General features: G+C 40.4%; 2 protein-coding genes across 3 annotated transcripts in view; one reads left to right on the top strand and one right to left on the bottom strand.

The window, feature by feature from the left end:
• The window catches only part of coro2ba (coronin, actin binding protein, 2Ba), a 42,577-nt gene extending 27,865 nt beyond the window's left edge, over positions 1 to 14,712 (top strand). For both annotated transcript variants that reach the window (XM_080031136.1, XM_080031137.1), the window contains exons 3-12: positions 5,734 to 5,850; positions 6,661 to 6,810; positions 7,456 to 7,620; positions 8,282 to 8,398; positions 8,574 to 8,678; positions 10,429 to 10,525; positions 10,788 to 10,900; positions 11,206 to 11,296; positions 12,131 to 12,270; positions 12,603 to 14,712. In XM_080031136.1, coding sequence (XP_079887262.1) covers positions 5,734 to 5,850; positions 6,661 to 6,810; positions 7,456 to 7,620; positions 8,282 to 8,398; positions 8,574 to 8,678; positions 10,429 to 10,525; positions 10,788 to 10,900; positions 11,206 to 11,296; positions 12,131 to 12,270; positions 12,603 to 12,746 — 1,239 coding nt within the window. In that variant the 3' untranslated portion in view covers positions 12,747 to 14,712. The remainder of the gene's footprint in view (positions 1 to 5,733; positions 5,851 to 6,660; positions 6,811 to 7,455; positions 7,621 to 8,281; positions 8,399 to 8,573; positions 8,679 to 10,428; positions 10,526 to 10,787; positions 10,901 to 11,205; positions 11,297 to 12,130; positions 12,271 to 12,602) is intronic.
• Positions 14,713 to 14,925: 213 nt separating this feature from the next.
• On the bottom strand, positions 14,926 to 21,920 carry anp32a (acidic (leucine-rich) nuclear phosphoprotein 32 family, member A). The gene is made up of 7 exons (XM_080030909.1): positions 21,766 to 21,920; positions 18,549 to 18,698; positions 18,327 to 18,449; positions 17,882 to 18,080; positions 17,287 to 17,384; positions 16,983 to 17,040; positions 14,926 to 16,190 (listed from the first exon to the last, which is right to left on the bottom strand). The coding sequence occupies exons 1-7, from the start codon at positions 21,817 to 21,819 to the stop codon at positions 16,123 to 16,125; spliced, it is 750 nt and encodes a 249-aa protein (XP_079887035.1). The 5' UTR covers positions 21,820 to 21,920; the 3' UTR covers positions 14,926 to 16,122.
• Between the last annotated feature and the right edge of the window lie 1,854 nt (positions 21,921 to 23,774).

Raw genomic sequence — 23,774 nt, 5'->3', positions numbered from 1 at the left:
TGCAGTTGGTGAAGCGCTCACAACGTCAAAACCCTGTTCTGCCGTTGTAAACAGACGGACTACGGCTCTGACTCGCTCTGACTACAGCGATAGGAGGTGATGACATATGTTCTCGAATGCTAAAAATTCTACTCGACCGCCGTAGCCGTCCTCTCAACCGTTGTTGCTTAAAGTCCCTATTTGGGCATTGGTACATCATTAAACATGCCCATTATGGTTAGTGAACAATCCTAGTTTGACTGAGTATTTAGGAGAAGATGTTTTACATACTGTATATTTGTTGAGGGTTTAGGCTTTTATTTAGTTTTGGGGTTTTTTGGTTTGAGCTATGAGCGTAGTAAAATGTCAAATGCGAAAAAACTGTTTTCACACAACTTCAGTACAGATCCCTTGCTGCTATTGCAGGGAATGCCAGCTTTGAATCCTCAAGCCAGACTTAAAGCAACATTTGTAACAGGATGCTGAATGTATCACATAGACATACAGGTGTTGCCCATAACCAAGGCAAGGGGCACTGTTGTAGTGGAAAGTGTGGATTATGTTTCGTATCTCAAGAAAAGGGAGTGTGTTTCTTTTTACTATATTACTCTTTACATTCCGCAAGTACTTTTTGCTTTACTGTGTTGATGGATTGTTCATGTTATAACAATATTGCAGATTCTGATATGAAAGATGAGCCTTAAAGTCACACACGTGTCAGGCAGATGGTGATAAATTGTTTAATAGTAAACTAGAAAGTAATTTTTCCAAGCCTGAAAAGATGTTTGCTCCTATTTATTACTATTTTGGTGGTGATTTTTCATTTGATATGGAGGTTATAGAATAGTTTTGATATTATGCCTATGCTTTTATGAAGGGAGTGTTTCTGTGATGCTTATTGTTGATGTGTCACTGTATTCTGAAAAGTGCACAATGTATGAGTGTAACTTTCACCAAAAGGCTATAGTGTAGTAGTGTGCATCTCACTCTACTTTGTAGATAACAGTGTAGGTCCATAAAGTGCTTTGCCTCTTTAAGATAAACTCTGCCAAGGTCCTTGAAAAAACTATCGTTTGCCAAGCAGGGTCGAGCCAAGCTGTTATCAGGCAGAAGAAGTATTCAGTAGTCTGAGCAGCTTTGCTGTCAGAAGCAGGACCTCAGCTATATTTTACTTGTGTGTGTGTGTGTGTGTGTGTGTGTGTGTGTGTGTGTGTGTGTGTGTGTGTGTGTGTGTGTGTGTGTGTGTGTGTGTGTGTGTGTGTGTGTGTGTGTGTGTGTGTGTGTGTGTGTGTGTGTGTGTGTGTGTGTGTGCGCGCGCGTGTGTGTGTGTCCACTGGGCCATTAGAAGATTAGATAGTTGGTGTGAATGATGTAAATCTTTTTCTTTGCTTTTATAAGTTTTTTAAACTGAAGTCACAAACCAACAGTCACCACTGTCAGCTCAGCATACTCTCTCCACTGTTGCCATGCTGTAACACTCAGAGCACTCTTAAAACTGACTTTTGTGTTTTTGACCTTTTGTATTTTAGGATGAGCTGCACAGCATCACATAGTGAAAGTTCAAAACGCCCACTGGCATCATGTTAATTGGCGAGTTTCACATGTGAATGCAAGGTGGATTGTAACTGCAATAATAATAACTAATTTAATTACATAGCTTTCACTGAAAAATAACTAAATAGACATGTGGCAGTGGATGGTGCACTGATCACTGATAACAGATCATTAAGATGTAAAAGTTATGTTAGTCAGACAATGTTAAATACAAGTAGTAGTTCTATATGTCTGACTCTATTTGATTGAAGTAAACAGGCAATTACGTTTTTCTTTCTCTTTGGATGTAAGCTGGGCGTTGTAATTAATCTCGGTAATCATGGTCAATGACATATTCTCAACCTATTGCACACCAGTGTCTATAGCTGATACATCTTGAACTGAAGCTCATATTCTTAATATCTGGACTCTATACATGACCTGTCTATGGCTGTAACTTGATCGGTTTCCTCCCCCGTCAAAGTATTGCACTCAAGCATTTCCTCTGGTTTCTGCTGAGTTGACAAGTTCAGAAAAGTGTTTATCATATCCATTAGCAGCACAGATGATAGCTTCTCCACGAGAAAGGCTGTTTTTTTTACGCAGCAGCCTATGACAACTCTCTCACACAAGGGATCACTTAAGGATCGACAACAAAAACACATTTCTTATTTTATCTTATGGAAAAATGTTATGGTTACATTTTTAGTTTTTGGTTTATTAATACGTTTCACAGTGTATTTGTATACAATGCACACTCTGCTCAATGCAAAATGTGTACCATAGGCCACAGTTGTGATATGAAAAATCGTTTATTAAGGAAATGAACAGCTGAAACAATGAATGGGGTTGAATCTTTATTAGAAGGATGTATGATATGCAGAGAGTTGTCACCAGCCACACTATGTAGATCCAGAATCAATTGCATGTAGTGGAAACAGAAATATTATTTTGGATCTGGATACATTTTCAAACTGAAAAGAGAAGTAGGAAGGAAGATTGTTCTGCTTTCAGTTTTTTTCTCATCTTTATATTAGATGTCTGTAAAAGAAGCTCCTCCTGCTCCGAACAAAAATACACACTAATTGTTGGTGTGTTTGGCTAATTGCGAGGTATGGGCGCAGCAGACATATTGCGTTGACAGCCGGCGAGACAGCCATATGGTCGCCCCCACACAATGCCAAAAGCAAGTGGAGGGACTACCGCAGGCACCACCTGGCACACAGACAGACCGGCCCAGAAACTGACACGTAAGGTCACAAACACCTCAAACACCTCAGACAAAGAAAGAGTGCCGTGGGTGTGGTGCTTTTTGAATGACTGCTGCTGCTACTACAGTATACTATTACTGCTATTCCCACCACGTTTACTTGTTTGATTAAGCATGTTAAGCGATATGAATCAGTTTTATTAATTGTTGAGCAGTAGAGCTTAAACAATTGCGCCAGTCAGTCGATAAAAAGAAAAGTATTCGGCAACAATTTTGATAATCATTTAAGCCATTTTTCGAACAAAAATGCCTGCTTTTCTGTGTTTTATGTTAAGTTAAACTGTATATATTTTTGGTTTGGTCGAATAAATAAAAAAATCCCATTGTAGACGACACCTGGTCTCTACGATATTGTGATGGACATCTTTTTGCAATCTAAAATTTTAGAGACCAAATGACCAATCGATTATTTGAGAAAATAATCAGCAATAATAGACATAATATCATCCGAATAGCGTCATTGACACTTTAAGTGTTTTAATGGCATACTGTTTACAGAAAGGGATATTTATGACATATTGAGCAAAAAGCTTTTTGCTACAGCTTATTATGAACCATAAGTTCAACTATCGCTGTCAGGTCCTTATAAACAAGGCCCTACTGTCTAGTCAAACACATGGCCCCGGTGACACTAATGACAGTGAACAGATCAGCTGACTCTCCCAACACTGCAGAGCAGACCATGCTGCTGGTGCGGATGTAGCAGAAAGACATTCAACTTAACAAGCATGAGTCAGCGTCTTTATTTTAAGTTAATTAGTGGCCAGCCCTATGGGAGAATTAATTTGTCACAGAATATTTATAACCTCCTCAGCTACGATTGATAGTCTTCTAATTTAGCAAGATGCAACACTTACACATAGCTGCAAGGACTGTGAATTCGTAACATTGTATCATAATATTTAAGGCTGCTGTCACAAGATTAGCCCTGTTATACTACTGCAGCCATAGGACAGCACTAGTAAGCTTTGTTAATAGGAATTTATTGGGAATTGCAGATCAATAGGAGTTGGTAGCAATCCCAGCGCTGGGCCTCTGGCATATTAGAGCCGTTGGTACAGGGCCTGAACATCTGTGCACCATCATCTGAGCCACAGCTTCAGGAAATGAGCTGCAGGAGGATAATTAGGCCTCATGCAGCTTTGTGTGTCTGTCCAGACAGCCTTCCAGATAAACGGCAGCAACACTAGCTTTATTCATTCCTTCATCATTTTTATTCATATTCTTGATGTTGGCGATATTTTAATTCTCTCATTACAATTTCTGATTTCCTCATGATAATACCTCATCTGCCCCCTGAACCCTGTGGTTCCCAATAGACATTATGTCTTTTTCAGATAATTAGTTCCAACTAAATATGGAGTCCCCTGGATCCCATATTATTAATGTTTTGAGGCCATGTAAAAAAGAAAAAGAAAAGAAAAAACGACACAGTCACTGTAACAGTTATAGTAAAAACTAATGCGTCACCAAAACTTTTATTAGCCTTTAATAATCTTTTTTTTTGGATGTTTTCTCAACTGTCTTTCAAATTTAACCCCAAACATGTAGATGTATGATCACATTTGAGTTTCCACATGAGAATGTGTTGTGGTCCAAAGTTATGAAGAATTTTAAAGTAGAGTGATGCCAAAGCCTTCAATGCTTATCTGTGTAATGTGTCTGAGTTAGGTTAATGAATCATTCAGCCTTGCTAAGTCACACCCGTCTCTGTGTTTCTTTTCCTCTGATATCGACTGAATGATGACTCCCTTCACTAGTGGCAAGTTTTGGCAGACATTGGTTTCTTTTGGTTCTGGAATGTGTCCCATATCTTGTTTCACAGTAAAAACCTTCAGTGTCTTTGGCAATCTTTGAACCCGAAAAAAAAAAAATTGTGAGCAAACTTCCTGCTCGCTACTTTTAAATTAGTGACATTAAGAAGGTATCTATTGTTTTGCTCCCTTTCTATAGTGTTATTTTGCTGAGGTTATACTGTATTGGTATGAATTGTGTCTCAGATTTAAACGTACGCTGATCTCCCTCACATGCATATACAGAATTATTTTAACCCCTAGCCTTACAGAGGCTGTATGATTGTGTTTCAAGATATTGTCTCTTGCTTCTATACATTCTTTTTTTTCAGTTTGGAGGAGGAGTGCATTGGAAAATAAGACATTATATTCATTATTTCTTTGAGGATTAAGGTGCAAGGATGCTGCTGATACATTTTCAAGACCTTACTGAAAGTAGTTCACATTTTATTATTGAAAGTAGAGTTTTCTTAGGCTGGGTTATGCATCTGGAGTGAATGTTGAGTGTAGTGCATGTGAACACACACACACACACACACACACACACACACACACACACGATTTCACTGAGGCATGACCCGACACTCAAAAACAAATCTCTGAGGAAATAAAAAAAAGAGGTCAGAGGATTTAGGTGACATCAAACATTCATGACATCATGACCGACATTAAAAGGTTTCTGTCATCTGTTGTTATGAGCCACTGCCCCTCTGTGGACTCCTTGGGTTATTGCAATAACAATAATACCGCCTCGGATGTCCCTCTCCAATAACCAGGGACGTTCTGTTTTTGTTCAGGATTCATAAAGCATCCCCTCATCCTGATATGATACTGTTACCATATTGTATAAGCCTTTGATCACAATAATAAAAGAATAGGTTTGTTCAGTCATGCTCTTTTAAACAAACGCAAATACTGAATTACTTGCCACCCTTACCAATTATGATTAAAATTACTTTTTTTTATCATTTTTATCATTGCTTATTAGGTCACAGAAAAACTATGTTCTATTCTTTCCTGTTGGCATGATTTCATTTCGTCGTGACACTTGTTTGACAGATGCGCCGCATTACCACATTTATATTTGTTTTACTTATATTCTTTCATTATCAAAACAGTGTTTTATTAAAACAATTTGCCTCTGTCACTCTGTTTCAGTCTGGCCGCCTTGACTCTCATTACTCCAAAGTGTGTGGCCACCAAGGCAATGTGCTGGATATCAAGTGGAATCCCTTCTTTGAAAACATCATAGCGTCCTGCTCTGAGGACACCTCAGTAAGTGACACACAGTCTTGATTTGTTTTATGTCTGTTCTTTTTTTTTTTTTTTTTTTACAAAACACATTGGCTCAGAATAATTACTTTGAAAAAAACGTATTGTGAAATCATGTGTTTGTTAGATATTGAGTTTGATTACCACTGGCCCTGAGAGCAAAGAGTTCACTGATTCAGATAGACTAGACACAAGCTTGTGATTCAAGCAGCTGCTCCGGTTGTTGATGTTGTTGTTGTGAGCCTGTGGTTTGAAAATGGCAAATGACAGATGTAAAGTGTGTTTGAGCAATGCACAAATCTGCTAGCTGTTCATTCACTGACAGCATAAATGACCCCAGACACATGAGCAAATCTAAATGACTTTAACTCTTAATCTCAGATGTTTCATAACATATACTAAAACCCTGTTAGACCCTCCCCACCCCCCTCCATACGTGCACCTGTTACATACTCTACTGAGCATAGCAAAGCCACGGTAGCACTATGTCCTGTATAGTACTTTCACTTGTTGAAGGATAATCTCCCCTGGTCCAACACAAAGTCTCTAGCCATAGCTGTAATCCAGATTAATCCTAATGCTGCGGGCTACATTGATGCAGAGTGCTATTTTTGATCTGAGGGATCTCTAGCTGGGTCTGACTGAATAGTTCAGAGCTCATGTTAAAGAGTTAGAAGAATATATGTGAATAAGTGAACTCTAACTTAATTGTTTAATTGTGTGTGTGTGTGTGTGTGTGTGTGTGTGTGTGTGTGTGTGTGTGTGTGTGTGTGTGTGTGTGTGTGTGTGTGTGTGTGTGTGTGTGTGTGGCAGGTGCGGGTATGGGAGATCCCGGAAGGTGGTCTGAGGCGCAACATGACAGAGGCGGTGCTGGAGCTGTACGGCCACAGTAGACGGGTTGGTCTGATCGAGTGGCACCCCACCAGCAGTGGCATCCTCTTCAGTGCTGGATACGACTACAAGGTGCCACATCATTATCAGTGATGTGACTAACATTACCATGAAGGTTGAAAGAAAGTCTCCCTCTCAGATAGTCAAGGAGATATTGAAAATGTGTGTTCTCTAGCTAAAATTTCATGAGCTATTTTTTGTAATATTTGTATTGGCACACCATTGTGTTGGAACTAATCAATTAGTTGAGAAAATGTATTTAAACAAATTTCTTATCAAGTAAAAATGTCAACCATTTGCTGGTTATAGCTTCTGAAATGTGATGGTTTTTATAAAAAAAATCCCACTTGGAAAATCTTATTTCTGGGATTTGTAAGACAAAAAACTTGAACTCTAACGATGACACATTGGGCTCTGAGAAAAATCGTGGGGGCGTTTCCCTAACAATTAGATTAAACTATGAACAGATTTACCAAGACACTTACAGACATACAGTATTTGTCGATAATGAAAAGGATCATCTATTAGAGCCCTGTGTTTGGAGTTTCCCTCAACGGGCCTGTGTCATTTAGAAACCAGTACGTTTACTAGGCTTTTCTTATCTCACTTTTCTTTGGATATGAGCAGAAACTACATTCACAAGCTCACCACATAATCACCTCATTGATTTAAGCACTGCAGCTGGCTAACAGCTCTTACCCAACAATCCCGTGTCAGGTCCTGATCTGGAACCTGGAGGTGGGTGAGCCGGTGAAGATGATCGACTGTCACACGGACGTGGTCCTCAGCATGTCCTTCAACACCGACGGCAGCCTGCTGGCCACCAGCTGCAAAGACAAGAAGCTGCGTGTCATCGAGCCGCGCTCTGGGGCAGTCCTTCAGGTGAGAGAGGGGCTCTGTAACTGTATACTGTATGGGAGTGTGTGTGCACATCGAGGGAACAACAGTTAGTATGATAGCTGTATGTTAAAAAAATATCTTTAAGTAGCTTACTACTCTTGCCGCTAAGAGAATTTATTATTTTTGACCTCATTAAATTGATGTTGATTATAAAATGTTTACTTTGATATAATTATTGCATATTCTGTCTTTGGTTCTTCATTGGGTCTTGGACCCTTGAGGTCAATAGAGAAATAGTAGCTCCATGACATTCTAGTTTGGAAAGCCAAAATGTTAATTAAATTCATTTGTATACACAGACTGTTCTTCTTTACCATATAAAAAAAGATGTACAGTATAAATACAGTATATATATACACTGTATATTACCACTATTAAATAAAATATTCAAAAAAGCTATAGCTGAACCACACCACTGCATAACAAAATGTGTGGAATGAATAAAATCTTACTTTATGTCACTAAAATCTTTAATCATCCTTACCCTCTAGTTGACAAATGTGTAGCACAATATTTGTCACAACAACACAATAGTCAAAAGAATAATTACTGGTGATATATTCAAGAATGAACTTTCCTAGCAGGTGCATGTAACCCTTAAAGCCTCTCTATGTTTGATCATCTTTGTGTGCTTCTCCACCAGCAAGCCAATTGTAAGAACCACCGTGTAAACCGAGTGGTGTTCCTGGGCAACTTGAAGCGGCTGGTCACCACAGGGGTTTCTCGCTGGAACACCCGGCAGATAGCTCTCTGGGATCAGGTCAGACAACACTACACCTCCATATGGCTGCTGCTGCCTGTAGTGCCAGAGTGGGTGGAGCAAGTGTGTGGGTTTAACTGTGTGTGTGTGTGTGTGTGTGTGTGTGTGTGTGTGTGTGTGTGTGTGTGTGTGTGTGTGTGTGTGTGTGTGTGTGTGTGTGTGTTTCTCTTCCCAGGAGGATTTGTCCATGCCAATTGTGGAGGAGGACATAGACGGTCTCTCTGGACTTCTGTTTCCCTTCTACGATGCTGACACACACATGTTGTACCTGGCAGGCAAGGTCAGCACAATATATGTCGACCATTTACCGGCGCACAACAAGGGAATTATTTTTCACAAGTGTAATTTTTCTCAGATTTACCGCTTTAAAATCCCCAATTAAATCTGATATTTTGGCAAAACTGTACAGTAGTGACAGAAATCCCACATATACTACATACAGATGCAGATGATATATATATATATATATATATATATATATATATATATATATATATATATATATATATATTAGAGGTGGGCATAGATTAATTTTTTTAATCTAGATTAATCTAGATTAATTTTGGAATTAATCTAGATTAATCTAGATTAAAATGGCTCATTTGAATTCATTCATAATATGTGTGTGCTCCCTAAATAATGACTCAAAGTAAGTCTTTGAGAACGTGTTTCTCAAGCCAGGTGGCGCATCAGACCAGGGGCTCATCTCCTGTGCAGGTGCACACCTAATGCATCAAGTTAACTTGCGTGCAGAAAGAGGATGTCACGGAACTCATGTCCGTTAGCTTTTCAATATAAGACTGTCAAAATAAAAGTCCCGCAAAACAATCGTTATTTTGGGGATTAATTTCTCCGCGTGAGAAATTTGAGTTGTAGGCTAGCGTGTGAGAGTGTGAGCTGGTTGATATGAGTGTGTCTCACGGCCAAAAGGGTGAGACTTGGCAGCTCTGTCAGTTGTCAAACAAAGCGGACGGACGTGGTCTCTATAGCAACGAGATCAGCTGAGCTATCACTGATAAAAAACAATATTGTTTCCATAATGATTTCCATAGCCTTAAGCCATAGGCTAGCCTACATGTTGTGTAATTCAGTGATTTTCAACCTTTAATGAGTCGAGGCTATGCATTGGCTTTGGCGATTTCCCTTGCCTCTTTTTTTTCTCTCCACACAAAGCTCTCCCATTGCACACACGCATGCCCCGGCCGCTTCCGAGAGCACAGACTGTTAGAACTCCTACAGTAAACCAATTCCGCATTGCACAAGGTGCAAACAACCTTGGTCTTGTCGAGGTTTCCATTGGGAAGCTTCTTAAAAATACATTTTCCCTGAAGCAAACCCGGCGGCTTCCTAGCTGCATCCATGTCAGCACGTTACGTTTGATGTGGTAGGCTACACAGGTGCGAAGTCGGACTCGTTCTGACTCGTGCACTACAGTGCAATTCGGCCAGGTATACATCCGCGCTAAAATAAGAGGAACAAGAGATTAACGGCGATATTTTTTTTATCGCCGATAAGAGTCTGGCGTTAACGCAGCACGTTAACGCCGTTATCGGCCCACCACTAATATATATATATATATATGGAAGGAAAATGTATTTGTCGTCATCTGGCCAGGTAACAAGGTATAGACGGTCAGTGCAGATGTAGTATGGAAATGACAAATTAGCTACAAATCTCAATGATGCCCTTCTTTAAGTTATTAGAGTAGACATTCAAACATTTATTAGCATCCCATTAAAAAGATACGTATAAGAAGCAGGGAGTTCCTGCGAAATGATTAGAACAAACAGTTCAACGTCAAAACAATATGAAATACATTTGATGTGTCACAATTACCTTGTATTTGACACAAAGCGATCAATCGATCAAATTCGGGTTACCTTTAATACTCTCCCTTAATTTGAACTCCAGTCGTTTATACATCGTTGGTAGAAGAAGGAGAAGCAGGATCGAAGACAGTGCAATTGTTCTGGGAAAAAATAAATGGGACATGACTGTAATGTTATTTCCACATACTGGTTTCCTGACAGGGGGACGGCAACATCCGTTACTTTGAGATTACCACAGAGAAGCCATACTTACAATACCTAATGGAGTTCCGGTCCCCGGCCCCACAGAAAGGACTAGGTAAGTCATTTGTTGATCAGTGATATATGATCTGTCCTGTTGAGCATGAAAGAGAGATCCTTACTGCTTCATTAGCTGGCTGTAGAGATGGGAAGGATGAATTGAATAATCCCCTTTAATTTTGTTAGCTCCACCGACTGGTCTAGTGCTGCCATATTGCAGTAGCGGATATTTTTCTCTTGTGGATGTGATTCCAATAAGCAAAGCATTCTGGGAAGCAATTTCACGTTGTGTCACGGCGCGCCTCTGTTCTTGTCTGCAGGTGTGATGCCAAAGCACGGGCTGGATGTGGGATCTTGCGAGGTTTTCCGCTTCTACAAGCTAGTCACCCTGAAGGGTTTGATTGAGCCCATTTCAATGATTGTGCCAAGAAGGGTGAGTGAGTGAGTGAGTGAGTGAGTGAGTGAGTGAGTGAGTGAGTGAGTGAGTGAGTGAGTGAGTGAGTGAGTGAGTGAGGGAATAAAATAAATAAATTAACTGATTCTATTTTGTTCTCTCATTGGATCAGATAAAGACTCTTTGCATACTCATGCAGTCAGATTATTTACATGCTTTAACACAAAGTAATCTTATTAACACAGTAATACAACCTTTCCTGTTTTATCCAGACTTTTAGATAATCATCTACACCAAATCGAATCAATAAAATAAGAATGTATGTGCTGTTTCCTGGTTTATAGTCAGACACATACCAGGAGGACATCTACCCGATGACCGCAGGAACAGAACCTGCAATGTCCGCCGGTGAATGGCTGAGCGGCATTAACAGAGGTAAACAACACTTCATACACACAACAAATTGATTGATGTGCCTTCGGTGGTTTCTGAAACAGAACATGTTTTCACAGAAGCTTATTTTCAAGATTCAGAACGATTGCGTTAGAGGCGTTGTTGCAAAATATGGCAATAAAAACCATGACTTAGGCCTATCTATCTTAATTTTAATTTATGTCTATTTTAATGTGAAGCTTGTAATGCATTTAATTTCAATGCAAATAAACATATTAAAAAAAATGCTATATTAAATTAAATTAAAACAATTATTTAATTAAATTTTTACAAATTATAAAACCATTCAAAATCTCAGAAGAGAGGAAACGCTATTTTTACATTAATCGATTTGTTTGCGCCACCCCTAACAGTGACCTTCAATCACTGTGTTACTTTTACTTTGCTGTCATGATGCCTTAAAATGACAACATCAGCCAATTAATCATTAAATACAGGGTGTAGGAAGTGTATTTTGTCCTCTTCATGGCCTCACGGTCTGTCTGCTCTCCATTTACCCGAACCCTCCTAACAAAGTTGACAACCTGCCTTTTCATACAGAGCATTAGCTTCTCTAGTGATACATCTTTAAAACATTGTTTAATTCTGATCAAACTTAAAACATCCCACTAAGGCATTCACTGAGAAAATCTACAGATTCTAATGTAGTGTCCAGACCAGTTTGTGTCCACATGCTAAAAAGCTGTCACAGTTAAGACACGGCAAGGACAAGCCCAACACGGTGCAGTAATACATTCACTTTGGTGGGCTCTGCAAGGCATAACGTTGGTTTTGACATGTTTAGTTCAGAGTTTTTTCTCTCCTTTGTGCAAACAGACCCAGTATTGATGTCCCTCAAGGACGGTTACCAGCGGCCAAACCAGCTAGTGTTCAAGGCCCCGGTGAAGGAAAAGAAGAGTGTGGTGGTGAACGGCATAGACCTGCTGGAGAACGTACCACCCAGGACAGAGAATGAGGTATGTGAAGTTATGCCCTGATTCACTCGTTACTCTGCTGTGCCTCTATCAAAAAGGTACCTGATAAAGTACTTTGAGATAATAGTGTATCGAGGCAGAACATGTACTTATGCTGTTGACAAAGACCAGATTTGAATTGAATACTGAAATTATACCTTTTGTTTGCATACCAGTTTACAGAACATAGGGTCTAGGCTCTGTAACAATTTAATTGATTTTGACAAAAAGTGATTTTGTCAACCAGCGTTCTCCAGAATCGCTGACTCCACCCTGTAATCTGTACAGTAGGTTCTGTTCTGTTGTTTTATGCTGCTGTTTTTCTCCTGGTGTAGCTCCTGCGAATGTTCTTCCGGCAGCAGGAGGAACTGCGGCGTCTGAAGGAGGAGCTGACCACCAAGGACGTGCGAATACGACAGCTGGAGCTGGAGCTGAAAAACCTGAAGAACGTTCCCAACAAAAGCCCCAACAACGTCTGACCTCCGTCCCTCCTGGACTGGCAAAGCCTCTTCCTTTGCCCCACAGCGACTCTGACCTCCAACAAGCTTCTGAGCCCTCCCATCCCATTCTCTTTTGATATATCATGCTATATCATAACTTCATTCCTGCTGCCCTGCCAAGTGCACACAATAATACGATAACAGTTGGTCAATGTCTTAACTGGTGCAATTACTGGATTATTGTTTTAATGACAAATATACATATGTCTGGCAGTCTTCGTGGATTGCCGACTTAAACATGATGGATGATAGGGAAGGTTTGAGATCCAGTCAATTAAGGTGTTCTCTATGATCATTGATATTCTTGATCGAGCACACACTCACCAGGGTTAAGGTCATTCATTGGATATTTACTGCCAGACCTACCATCTCGCTATGCCAACCCTATATCATTCTCATGGCAATACCTTTATCACTTAGATAGGAGCCCTTACACTCATCCTCCTATGACTACCAAATCATCGTCTAAGTATCTTTTTTTTTAGCTGAGGCACAACTGGAGGATAAAAAGACTGTCACTGGCTCCTCTTTTTCCTTCCCCAAGGCCTTAGACCCTGCTGCACAGTCAGATTGAAGTGAGCTGCAGAACCCTCTTCAAAATGGCTGATTTGAAGTTGTTGTTTTTTTACAACTGACAGATGAGACTGGCGTTTTGCAGACATGGATCATGTTCCCCTAAGAGCTGCTAATCCCGTACCCTCTTTTTCTCACCTACAGATACTGTTGCCTATACATTTGCTTCACCATACTGACAAATAGCTACCCAAATGAAGTCTTTCTTACCAAGGACAGTGGATAGTTTTCACCCGCTGAGGGTATTTTTCTTCCTTATTATAACAGTGGGAAAGCAGCAGGAGAGACATGGATCAAGAGCTGGTGGACTTGCGTAACTACTTGAGTCTGAAGGGATGTTTTGCTGGCTTTAATTGGTTTTAGGGTCAATTTTAAAGATGTGCGGGCAATGTAAATTTGCTTCTATTTATTTGTCACATTTTACCTTTTTAATAACTAATAACATGTATATTTGTTAATCCCAATTTTCTTTTGTACAATGTGGCTGCGCAAGTAATGATTGTGACGCTTGATAGATTTGGCTGAATGTTTCTGATTTAAATGTTGCAAGATTGGTGTGAAACTGTACCTTAAAGGGTATAAGGTCTTTCTCTCCAACAGCATCATTTCAGCTCTGGTATAAAAGTGTATTCTTGCCTATTCCTAACACTACAGTAAACTGTATGATGATAACCATCCTTTTACACTTAAACTAAGCATAATATCACTATTACTGACATGTGTTTACCTAAATATGTGTAATTTGCTCTAGAGTCATCCGCCTCTCTCCTCCACTTTTACTATCATCAGGATTAGGCCTAATTGCAGTTTAAATACCTATTTTTGTTTTTACCTTTTTTTTTTCCTGCATTTTGAAATTTACAAGAGAAGTGGGTTCTTTATTTACAAGTTCAGGTAGCTTAAAAGACTCTGCATTACCTCCCATGTGTCTTTCAATCCAGGACCAGTCACAGTTAGCCTCGTCTTATTACTGGTACTGCTCTTTATGGTCTGAGAAAAGGAAAAGGTGAATCGGCTGTGTGCATAGCATGAATGGAACTTGTATCCAGTCTTAGAAAATAATAATTGAAGGGCTCAGATTCAAGGTCAACTAATTTCTGATTGCATTATAGTGGATACATAGTTCAGTTAAACATATGAACCCTTAAAATGGAGCCTTGTCGATGAGAAGTAAGTGGTAAATGTGCATGTTTCTGCAGGGTGAATAAAGGGCTACAATGAAAGTAGACCATGGGGAAAGGATCTACCAGATGAGTTACATACAGTGGAGCAAGAGTTGAAGCTGGAATTGTGTGATGTCATGTAGTTGTACCAAGCATTTAAATCAACCACTAGACCCACAGTGTTAATTTTTTTTGACAGAGTGGGAAAACAGTACAGAAGGGCTTTTATGCTTATAAAATGTACTGTCGGCCTTCAGAATTGATTTAACGGTGTCACATAATTATGCTGAAAATGCATCCTGGATCAGTTGTCCATGTGAAGATAAACAAAAACAATTAAGAATTAACTAAAACTGGAATTGTGTATACCCTTTACCATTTGACTTGACAATGTTGTACAATGACTAGAGACTTCAAATCAAAACATATATAAAAAAGGGATTTATTGACGTGAATGGGAAAAGAAAATAAACAATTTGGCTGATGACAGTGGATTTAACAGAGTGAAAAATCACTGAGGTAGGCCAATTTGACCATCACGTATAATAGTGAAAACAGTGTCCAAATAACTGACGGTTTTCCAGAGTTTACACTTTGAAACAATACATTTTCAATGCACATTATGTTGCGGTTGTAACCTCCATTTATATCCATTACTTCTCTACTCTACCAACCACAAATTCAAACATTGCCACCTGTGTGTCACATAAATGAACATGGAAAAAGCTATTTATGAGTTCTAATGTTGAACATTTCTCTTTATGGAAAGATTATGCATACAAAGTTATGTTCAAATTCAAGAAATGTCCCACTGCGTATTTTTTAGATAAAGCAGCATACATATTTAATATCTTATTACAATTCAGAAGTTTCACCTCAGTTGTCCGTTCAATGTCTGCCATCATCAAAGAGAATACAAAAAAATAGATTTGGTCTTTATTTACAAGAACACGTAATTTTCCGAACTATCAAAGCTGAGGGTTTAAGGAGGAGGAGCAGCTTTGACAAGGGCAGACATTTTTTTGCTATGATTTAAAAATATGCCCTGTAAGGGGTCACACTGTGCATGTTCAGACAGAAGATTCACACCAGGACAGCAGAGAGTATTGGCATACTGGTGACACTACACATACATAACTTACAGTAAAAAAAAACAGTACAATCCAAAAAAAATAATAAGTTTAAGACGAGGAGAGGACAGCCATACATGAAATCCAGTAGTTGACTTTAAAATGTATTAGACATGCACTCTTTTTTTGTTTTATTTTGTTGTTTCTTTATATGGGAGGAGGGGGTCTTCAAATACACAAGTCATCAGAAACTGGTCGTACACAAACAAGTGAGAAAACAAAAACATTTCTTAAAAAGGATTAAATTTGCTATTATTCGATAATACAAAATTGTTGTCCACAAAGCAGTTAAAAGTGGACTGTATATCTGGAACATCGGAGCATCAGAAATGTAACGTATTTCTCTAACCCCTTCTATCTGACTGGCCAATAACAAAAACCACTCCTACTGCAATATGAAACTTGGGGGGGGAAAATACACGGGGTTGTTGGGAAGTGACTGGGAGATACAAGTTTAAAACAGTTTACAACTTAGCTTCAGGAGGACTCTCAATCGTCTTCATCATCTTCCCCTTCTTCATCCAGATCCCTTTTCCTCTTCTGACCTTGCTCTTCTTCTACAAAATAAAGAGTCACCGTTAACAACGGAAACATCAGAATCCTGTTGAACTTATCTTTCAGGGCTGTTGTCGCTCGACAGCCAAACTGGTTCAAACTGTCCAGAGTTTTACATAATAGAGGTCAAATTGACATCGCTTTGTGATGGCCAATAAAGATTTTCTGAATCAGCCGAGTCCCCAAACCTGTACTGTGCTAACTCTTAAGATAATGAAGTTGTGTTGACAGTGATAAACTAATATCGTCACAAGATTAAAAGAAATGTACTTTCAATGTCAAAGGACAACATTCTATCACAGTGCAATTCATGCTGTAAAAAATACAATGGTTGAGAAGACGAAAAATAACCATAATATATTTTGGAAAAACTCTTATTTTAAAAATATTTAATGAAGTTAAGTGTCTTTCCAAAGTCTCAGTTTGATTGCCGTTGCATGACGCACTTATCGTATCATTTCCTGTTACAACTCAGTTAAAGGTTTCATGTTGGGTTCTTCACCACTAGCAGTGCTAGAGAGCAAAGTGGATTGTTTTATTTTATGGGTGACGCAATACAAAATTCTCTCTTCTTTTCCTTTTTTTAATTCAAGAGAAAATACGAGAGTTTAATGTAACATCATACAAAATCCTGCTGCTGGGTATACCCTATTCTGCTGTTGTTTAAAAGTCAGTGGTGATGACATGCATTCTTTCATGCTGAAGGGAAAAGGCATCTTACTCATATGCTGTATACATTTAGCATGTAGTATGGAATTGGGAGACAGCTTCTGGCTTAAAGTCATTTTACTCACCTTCATCATCCTCATCATCATCGTCGTCCTTGTCATTCAAATCTTCTTCCTCTTCCTCCTTTGGACAAAAAGACAGAGCCGGATGAGTTTGGTCATTTTAGACTGAGCATTTTGAACAAAATTCATCAATGTTTAATAATAATAATAATAATTGATAGGTTTTATATAGCGCTTTATTGCCAAGGCACTAAAAGACGCTTTACAGGGTTCCTGGTTCAATTCGTTCACACACAGTCATACCGGTGGTGGTAAACTACGAGAGTAGCCACAGCTGCCCTGGGGCAGACTGACATTCTTGACCCACCTCTCCACTGAGGTCCTCCTCTTCCTCATTTTCCTCTTCATCTTCCTCTCCATCCTCCTCATCTCCTGGTGCTGCATCTTCGTCGTCCTCCTCCTCATCTTCATTTGGGAGAAAACGGTTGGTTGTTATTTATTAGATGTTGGTATCTTTAAAAGGAATAGTTCAATATTTTTGATATTTAGCTCTTTGCCTCACTCTCCAGCTCAAGAAAAAGGGCGACAGAAACCATTCCTGTAACTGTGCATGCATTTTTGATGCATAAATGGGCAAAGGTCGCTCAAACACTGGTAGTCAAGGGGAGCCAACATAACTAAACGCTCCTGTGTGCTTGCATGGACTTGTTTATTTCCCACGTTATGATGCGCTCTATATTTTTAGAATCAAATACAAAGCCTACGTGACCGTCATAGGGCACTTTATGGGTTTCTTCCTGTATGTATCTAATTCTAAAATAACATTACGTTTAAAAACCGTAACTTCATCAAAAATGCACACACAGTTACAGGAAAGGTTAAAAATGTGTGAACTATTCCTTTAAGAGTTGCCAGAAAAGACAGTGCGATCCACATGACCCCAAAACCTAATAAATACCTACCGTCTTCGTCATCGTCGTCATCATCCAGGCCTTCAGCGTAAACCTCAGTGTCAGAATCCGGGGCCTCTTTGTCGTCTTTGTCGTACCCGTCCAGGTACGTGAGCTGGGGTAGTAGTTTGAATACGTTGTCTCTGTATTCGTTCAGGTTTGTTGCTTCACAGTTAAACAGATCTAGGCTTTTCAGGGTCCCCAGTTCTTTCTGTCAAGAGAAAAGTCAAGGTCATAGATAATACAGCCATTATGCACAACACACACACACACACACACACACACACACACACACACACACACACACACACACACACACACACACACACACACACACACACACACACACACACACACACACACACACACACACACACACACACACACACACACACACACACACACACACACACCCCCACCCCCCCCCCCCTCCCAGCTATTTTAGAGTCTCACTTACCAATGGTTCTATTGTGCCGAGGTCTTTAATCTTGTTGCCACTGAGGTTGAGATGTGTAAGGTTGGGACATTTTTCTGCCAGAACTTCCAACCCTCCTGAGATCCTGTTATCACTGAGTTCAAGCTGTTGATAAAAAAAAATAAAAAAAATAAACGTAAAAATATGGAATAAACTTAAATGCCTTAAAGTCGAAAATGTGTTTCATGTGGGAAAAACACCCACCTTTTTGAGTTTCTTTAGCTTTGGCAAGTGGGCAATTGACGCCAGTCCAACATTGATTGTGCTTAGAAATTCCAGCTCCTCAAATTCGTCCGTTAGACCCTCGATCTTGCCTTCGTTTGAGCGACAGTTGTCCAGCACAAGTTCTTTGACCTGTAGAACAAACAAATAAATATGGTCTGCATTTAGCATGGGAATCAAATACTTAAGTTGCAGCTTTTTTCCCCTCCATTTAATTACTTTCGATTGCATTCTACTGTTTAGGCTTCTTATTTGAAGGAATCTAACACAGGATGATTCATACTAAATGTAGTCTGGCATGACCACTTCCGCCAGCGTCTATTCGCCTGCGTCGAAAAGCTACGCAGCCCTGACGCAGCCCCCTCCTTTTCCGGTTGCTGGCTTTCCCCTATTGCGATCCCCCTCAAATTCGGAAACAATTCACTCACAGTCAACCCGTGTGCTTATGAGCAGCGCTCTCTCTCTCTCACACACACTCACACACACACACACACACACACACACACAGGGTGTGAGAAGTCACATTACTGTAGACAGAAATAAAGTGTGGCGATACTTCGGGATAATAATATTGGCGGCGGCAGTCCGGGATGCATCCTAGCTTAGCCTAGCTGTCCAACTTCATTGTACAACTACCCCCGGGCAGAAATACCCTCATAAACTCTGGAAAATGAAGCGTGGGGGTTTGAATTGAGCACCGGACCTTATAACCGGCTAGATTAAGATCCGCCGTTCCCTTTCTTTGGTGAATTAGGGACTATGCAGCGGTGTTTTAGCGACGGGGAAAGATTCCAACGGCTTCCACTATCACCTAGCAACTACGGCTACTTGCTGCAGTTGGTGTAGCGCTCACAACGTCAAAACCCTGTTCTGCCTGTAAACAGACGGACTACAGCTCTGACTACAGCGATAGGAGGTGGTGACATAAGTTCTCGAATGCTAAAAATTCTACTCGACCGCCGTAGCCGTCCTCTCAACCGCCGATGATAATGTTACCAGAGATAACACTACGTGGGTGGCTAGTTAACTCCGGTTAAGTTATCCCGTGAGCTCCTCGGGGGCTAAAGTGTATGGTGTCTTGACATGCTGGTTAGAAAGCAACACACTATGTATATTCCTTTTGTCTTTAATAGTTTTTGTGTGGCGTTTGCGGGTTTAGCCATTTCTCTGACAGTCTCTGGACGTGAAGACGTTCCATCAAAATAAGTCTCCCCCCGGCACTATTTTGCAGAACACCGCTGCTGCTTCCTGGGGTTAGCCCCGCCCTAGATGATTGTGATTGGTTTAAACAAATACAAACAGGCTAGCCCAGTTTCCCCCGGTTTCCCCACCCGAATAGACGGCTCTAAACAGAGTGCTTCCAGACCCTACTACTTGCTGTAGTTTGGTCTGGCTTTGCGAGACTATACTAAATGTAACCTCAAAACCATATCTGCAGTCCAAGTGGCTAAAGTTCCGTCCACAGTACATTTACTCAACCAGGCTACTTGTACTTGAACATTATAATGTTTTGCCACTTAATACTTCTACAGTACTGAGAGGGAGATATAGCCGATGTATTTTACTCTACTATATTTACTAGACCACTACAGATAGCCTACCATTTAATTTTGATTTCGTTTTTTTTTATATACAAAATAAAGGCTAATTAATAGTCTTTAAAAAAAACAGCTACCGAAGTGGGAGGTAGGCTACATTATGTGCAACAGATAGGCCTATACATTGGTTCTGTTTCGGCGCATTAATACTTAAATAATCTGATGTGCGGTCGCAGGTGCGCTGTTATCGGACATTTTACAGCAGCCTTGAACGTGCCTCAACCAATCAGCGCAGAGGGCCGGAACTATGAAAAGATACTGTAGCCGACATCATTATTGTAACACTGTTACATTGTTGTGCGTTACGTAAATATGCCTATCGCATTTGGTTTCTTTAAAAAGGGACGTCTGGTGGCGTTTTCTAGACGTTAATTTTCGCTTGTTGCAGAGATAAAACGTAACATGAGCTGTGTATGTGAACGGCGGCGCATTAGTCAAAACAAGTCGGAGTCAAACAGACCTACGAGTCGTGCACAGGGTCATTTGTGAGTGGGAGGGGCAGCTGAGGCAGATTAGATAGCTGCCAGGCAAACGTTTCATTGTTGCTTGTGCTAAACAGTTGCCGATTGGATTGATGGCGAGTGTAGACCTCTATAAAAACGAAGGTATGATGAATCGTCCGTCGTTTGTGTCGAATAGACTCGATGCCCGATGTTTTTTCCAAATGCCTTTGTTTCTCGGTAAAATGGCGGCTTGTCCTAGTTCTGGAAAACTAGAGCAACAACGCGGAGCGACAATCATTCGTGTTTTCACTACGGCTGTATGTCAGGTCGATAAAACAAACGAATACAACAGAGGCTCGGTGAAACAACTAGCATATGAACATAAATGAGATAATACGAATGTGAGTGGGCTCGTGTTTAATGTCTCAGCCCGCTGGCTGGTAACGGTCCACCCGAGTACGGCTTTCTTTCGGCCATCTGTGCGCACCGTGGCTTGCTTCGGTGCTGCAGCCTCACCACTGTAGCCTAGGCTATAGGCTACGCTGAAGCTCGACGTTTGAATGTACTTCATGCAAAAATGAACGAATTCACCTGGATACTTTGAGTAACATTTAGGTGAAGGCTCGGCTACGAAGCGATCATTCGAGGCTGTGATCTTTATGCATCACTGATAATGTCATGACTTTGAGTATCCGCATCCTTAACGCGCCGAGCGAACGGCTTAACATGTTTAGTTTCCGTGCATTTCCCCCTTTAAAGAATGCACGTTGCCAACACAGATCAAGCAACGAGAACATAGCAGCAAAGACAAGGTTTAAACGAAAAAAAGGGCTTCGTTCGTAGATCAAAAGTTACAAATATGGCTCCTCGTACCCTACCGATTGCCTTGTTTGTACCGCTGGCATAGAAAAAAAGCTGTGCTGCATTCTCAAACTGCACATCAAAAACGTGATGCTGTGACCGCACAAAAGTTCAACGAGCCTACATGCAGCACACCGACAACTGTAAACATGTTCGCAACAATGTCACCCGGCGTCACCATCCCCTTTTAACTTGGAAGAAACTTTGTAGCCCCACGCCGATGGAACATCACACGAAAGATTCTCCATTAGCTGAGTGGGAAAACATCATCAGGCAGAGATGAGAGCAACAACTTACATCCGACGGAGTGCGATTCCGCAACTCTAGGTGTATTCTTTTCTTCATGTCCATCCTTGATCCTCGCGCCCCTGATATGATAGCCTACACACTTTTAATAATTACTGCAAATGCAACTAGCACCTTTAGAACAGACTGCTGTTGTTCATTCAAACTTGATCCGCTCGGTGGGTGGGATCACATTGTGGGATTGTCGTCACCGCCGACCAATGGCAGCAGCCGAATAAAGAGGGAACGGATTTACAGACACACGGGCCAATGGAGACGCCCTCATAAACCTGGGTGGGGTTTTGTTGTCGAAGTTTGGTTGTTTTCCTAACTTAAGTTTTACAAGGCTAATTTAATGGGTAATATCAATGTTTGACACTGTAAATGTGCCACGGGGAAAGGTATGCCACATGTGCGTCACTATTTATACCTCCACCTGACCGGAAGCATTGTTTAAAGCTGGTAATAATAGTAACATACACATAGGCCTACATTTGTCCCACATTATTCCCCAAACAATATAAAAAAACACATCACATAAGTTAAATCCCACATGGACATGCAAAATAGTGAAAGAAAATCAATTCAAATGTGGGAAAAGCTTAAAACTGAAGCGTCATTTAACACCATCTAACCCGTGGGAATTAGGCTATAGTTAATTAGGCTATATTAATAGGCTAATGTTTTTATTATTTTGTTTGTTTGTGTTTGACCATACATTTGAAGAATACAATATTAAGACATGAGCTCATTACAAACAACATGTACAACAACAAATAATTTGTAACCCATCGGTGGGGGGAGCTCCAATGAATGTATTAATTCAAATGAGTGGGTCAAACTGAAATAAAGTAACAAAATCTATACTAAAATTAAATAAGATAACATTAAAACGGCAGTTTCATGTTGAGAATGTATTTACTTGTTAATTTCTTGTCATTCATAATGAACTATAATGTATGTTGATTCATTTGAATAATGTATAGCTTATCAAACTTATATACAATCAAACATTTAAATAAAAGACGCAGTGATCATTTATTTTGGCGGTCAGACCTGCACACAGCATTCTCCTCAGGAGGTAAACCCAGTGAGGATCCCTCTCCTTCGCTGTTGGCGGGCAGTCCAGCTCAGTCTGAGGCTGTAAACAGTTTATCCACATGGGGGAAGCAAAGACACTGGTCAGGACGGAAGGACGTTCTAGTTGAACTCTTGGTTCAAATGTTTTGAGTATTTTAAATAGGCCTACATATAAATAAAGGACAATGTTGTTGGGGACCGTCTCTAATCCTGTTCCACGCACAATCCACTTTGTGATGAATAGTAACTGGTCTAATGAAGCCACAGGCGTTGTCTAAATAAATGAAAGACGAGAGAGATAATGAAATATGTCAGCCCCAAGTGGGGCATTTGCCTGCCAAAGATAAATGCATGCCAATGAAGAGGGATCAAGAGGGAGGACTGCCGCGCTCTATGGAACTTTATAAGCACGATAAATAACGTGCATGTTCATGATAAGAAGTGAGCAGTGTTTCCCCCAGCGCTTTATAGCTAAGGCGGCCGCCTTAGCAACGCCAGCCCCCCGCCTTGACTACCACCCACCCCCCCAAAAAAAAAAAAAAAAAATTATTTAATTTTTTTTTTTTTTTTTTTTTTTTTTTTTAGTGCTGCACAATTAATGTACTAGCAAGCGCGATGTGTACTTATACATGGTCATAACTGCGCGAAAGGTAAAAAGCATGTGTCTCCAAGCGTTTCTCTATCAGCTGCTCTGTGTCCGCGGCTTTGTGCGCGCGACCGTACTGCACCGCGCGACTACGGCATGCACGCAGGAGAGTTAAACGAGCAGAAGCAAACCGACATTTAACTGGTGGCGATAATAAACGCGGTGCAGTTCTATGGGGATATTTAGCTGAACAGAAAGAAGTGCTCTGCAAAGCTAGAACAGTTTAAGACTCCACATCACCGTGGCAACACAACCTATCTATCAGCTCAGACAGCGCAGAGAAAAGTTTGATGAA

The sequence above is a fragment of the Ammodytes marinus genome, assembly GCF_949987685.1.
Source record: "Ammodytes marinus genome assembly, chromosome: 1".
NCBI lineage: Eukaryota > Metazoa > Chordata > Actinopteri > Uranoscopiformes > Ammodytidae > Ammodytes > Ammodytes marinus.
The sequence above is the reverse complement of the archived record's forward strand: the minus strand, read 5'-3'. Positions and strand labels throughout refer to the sequence as shown.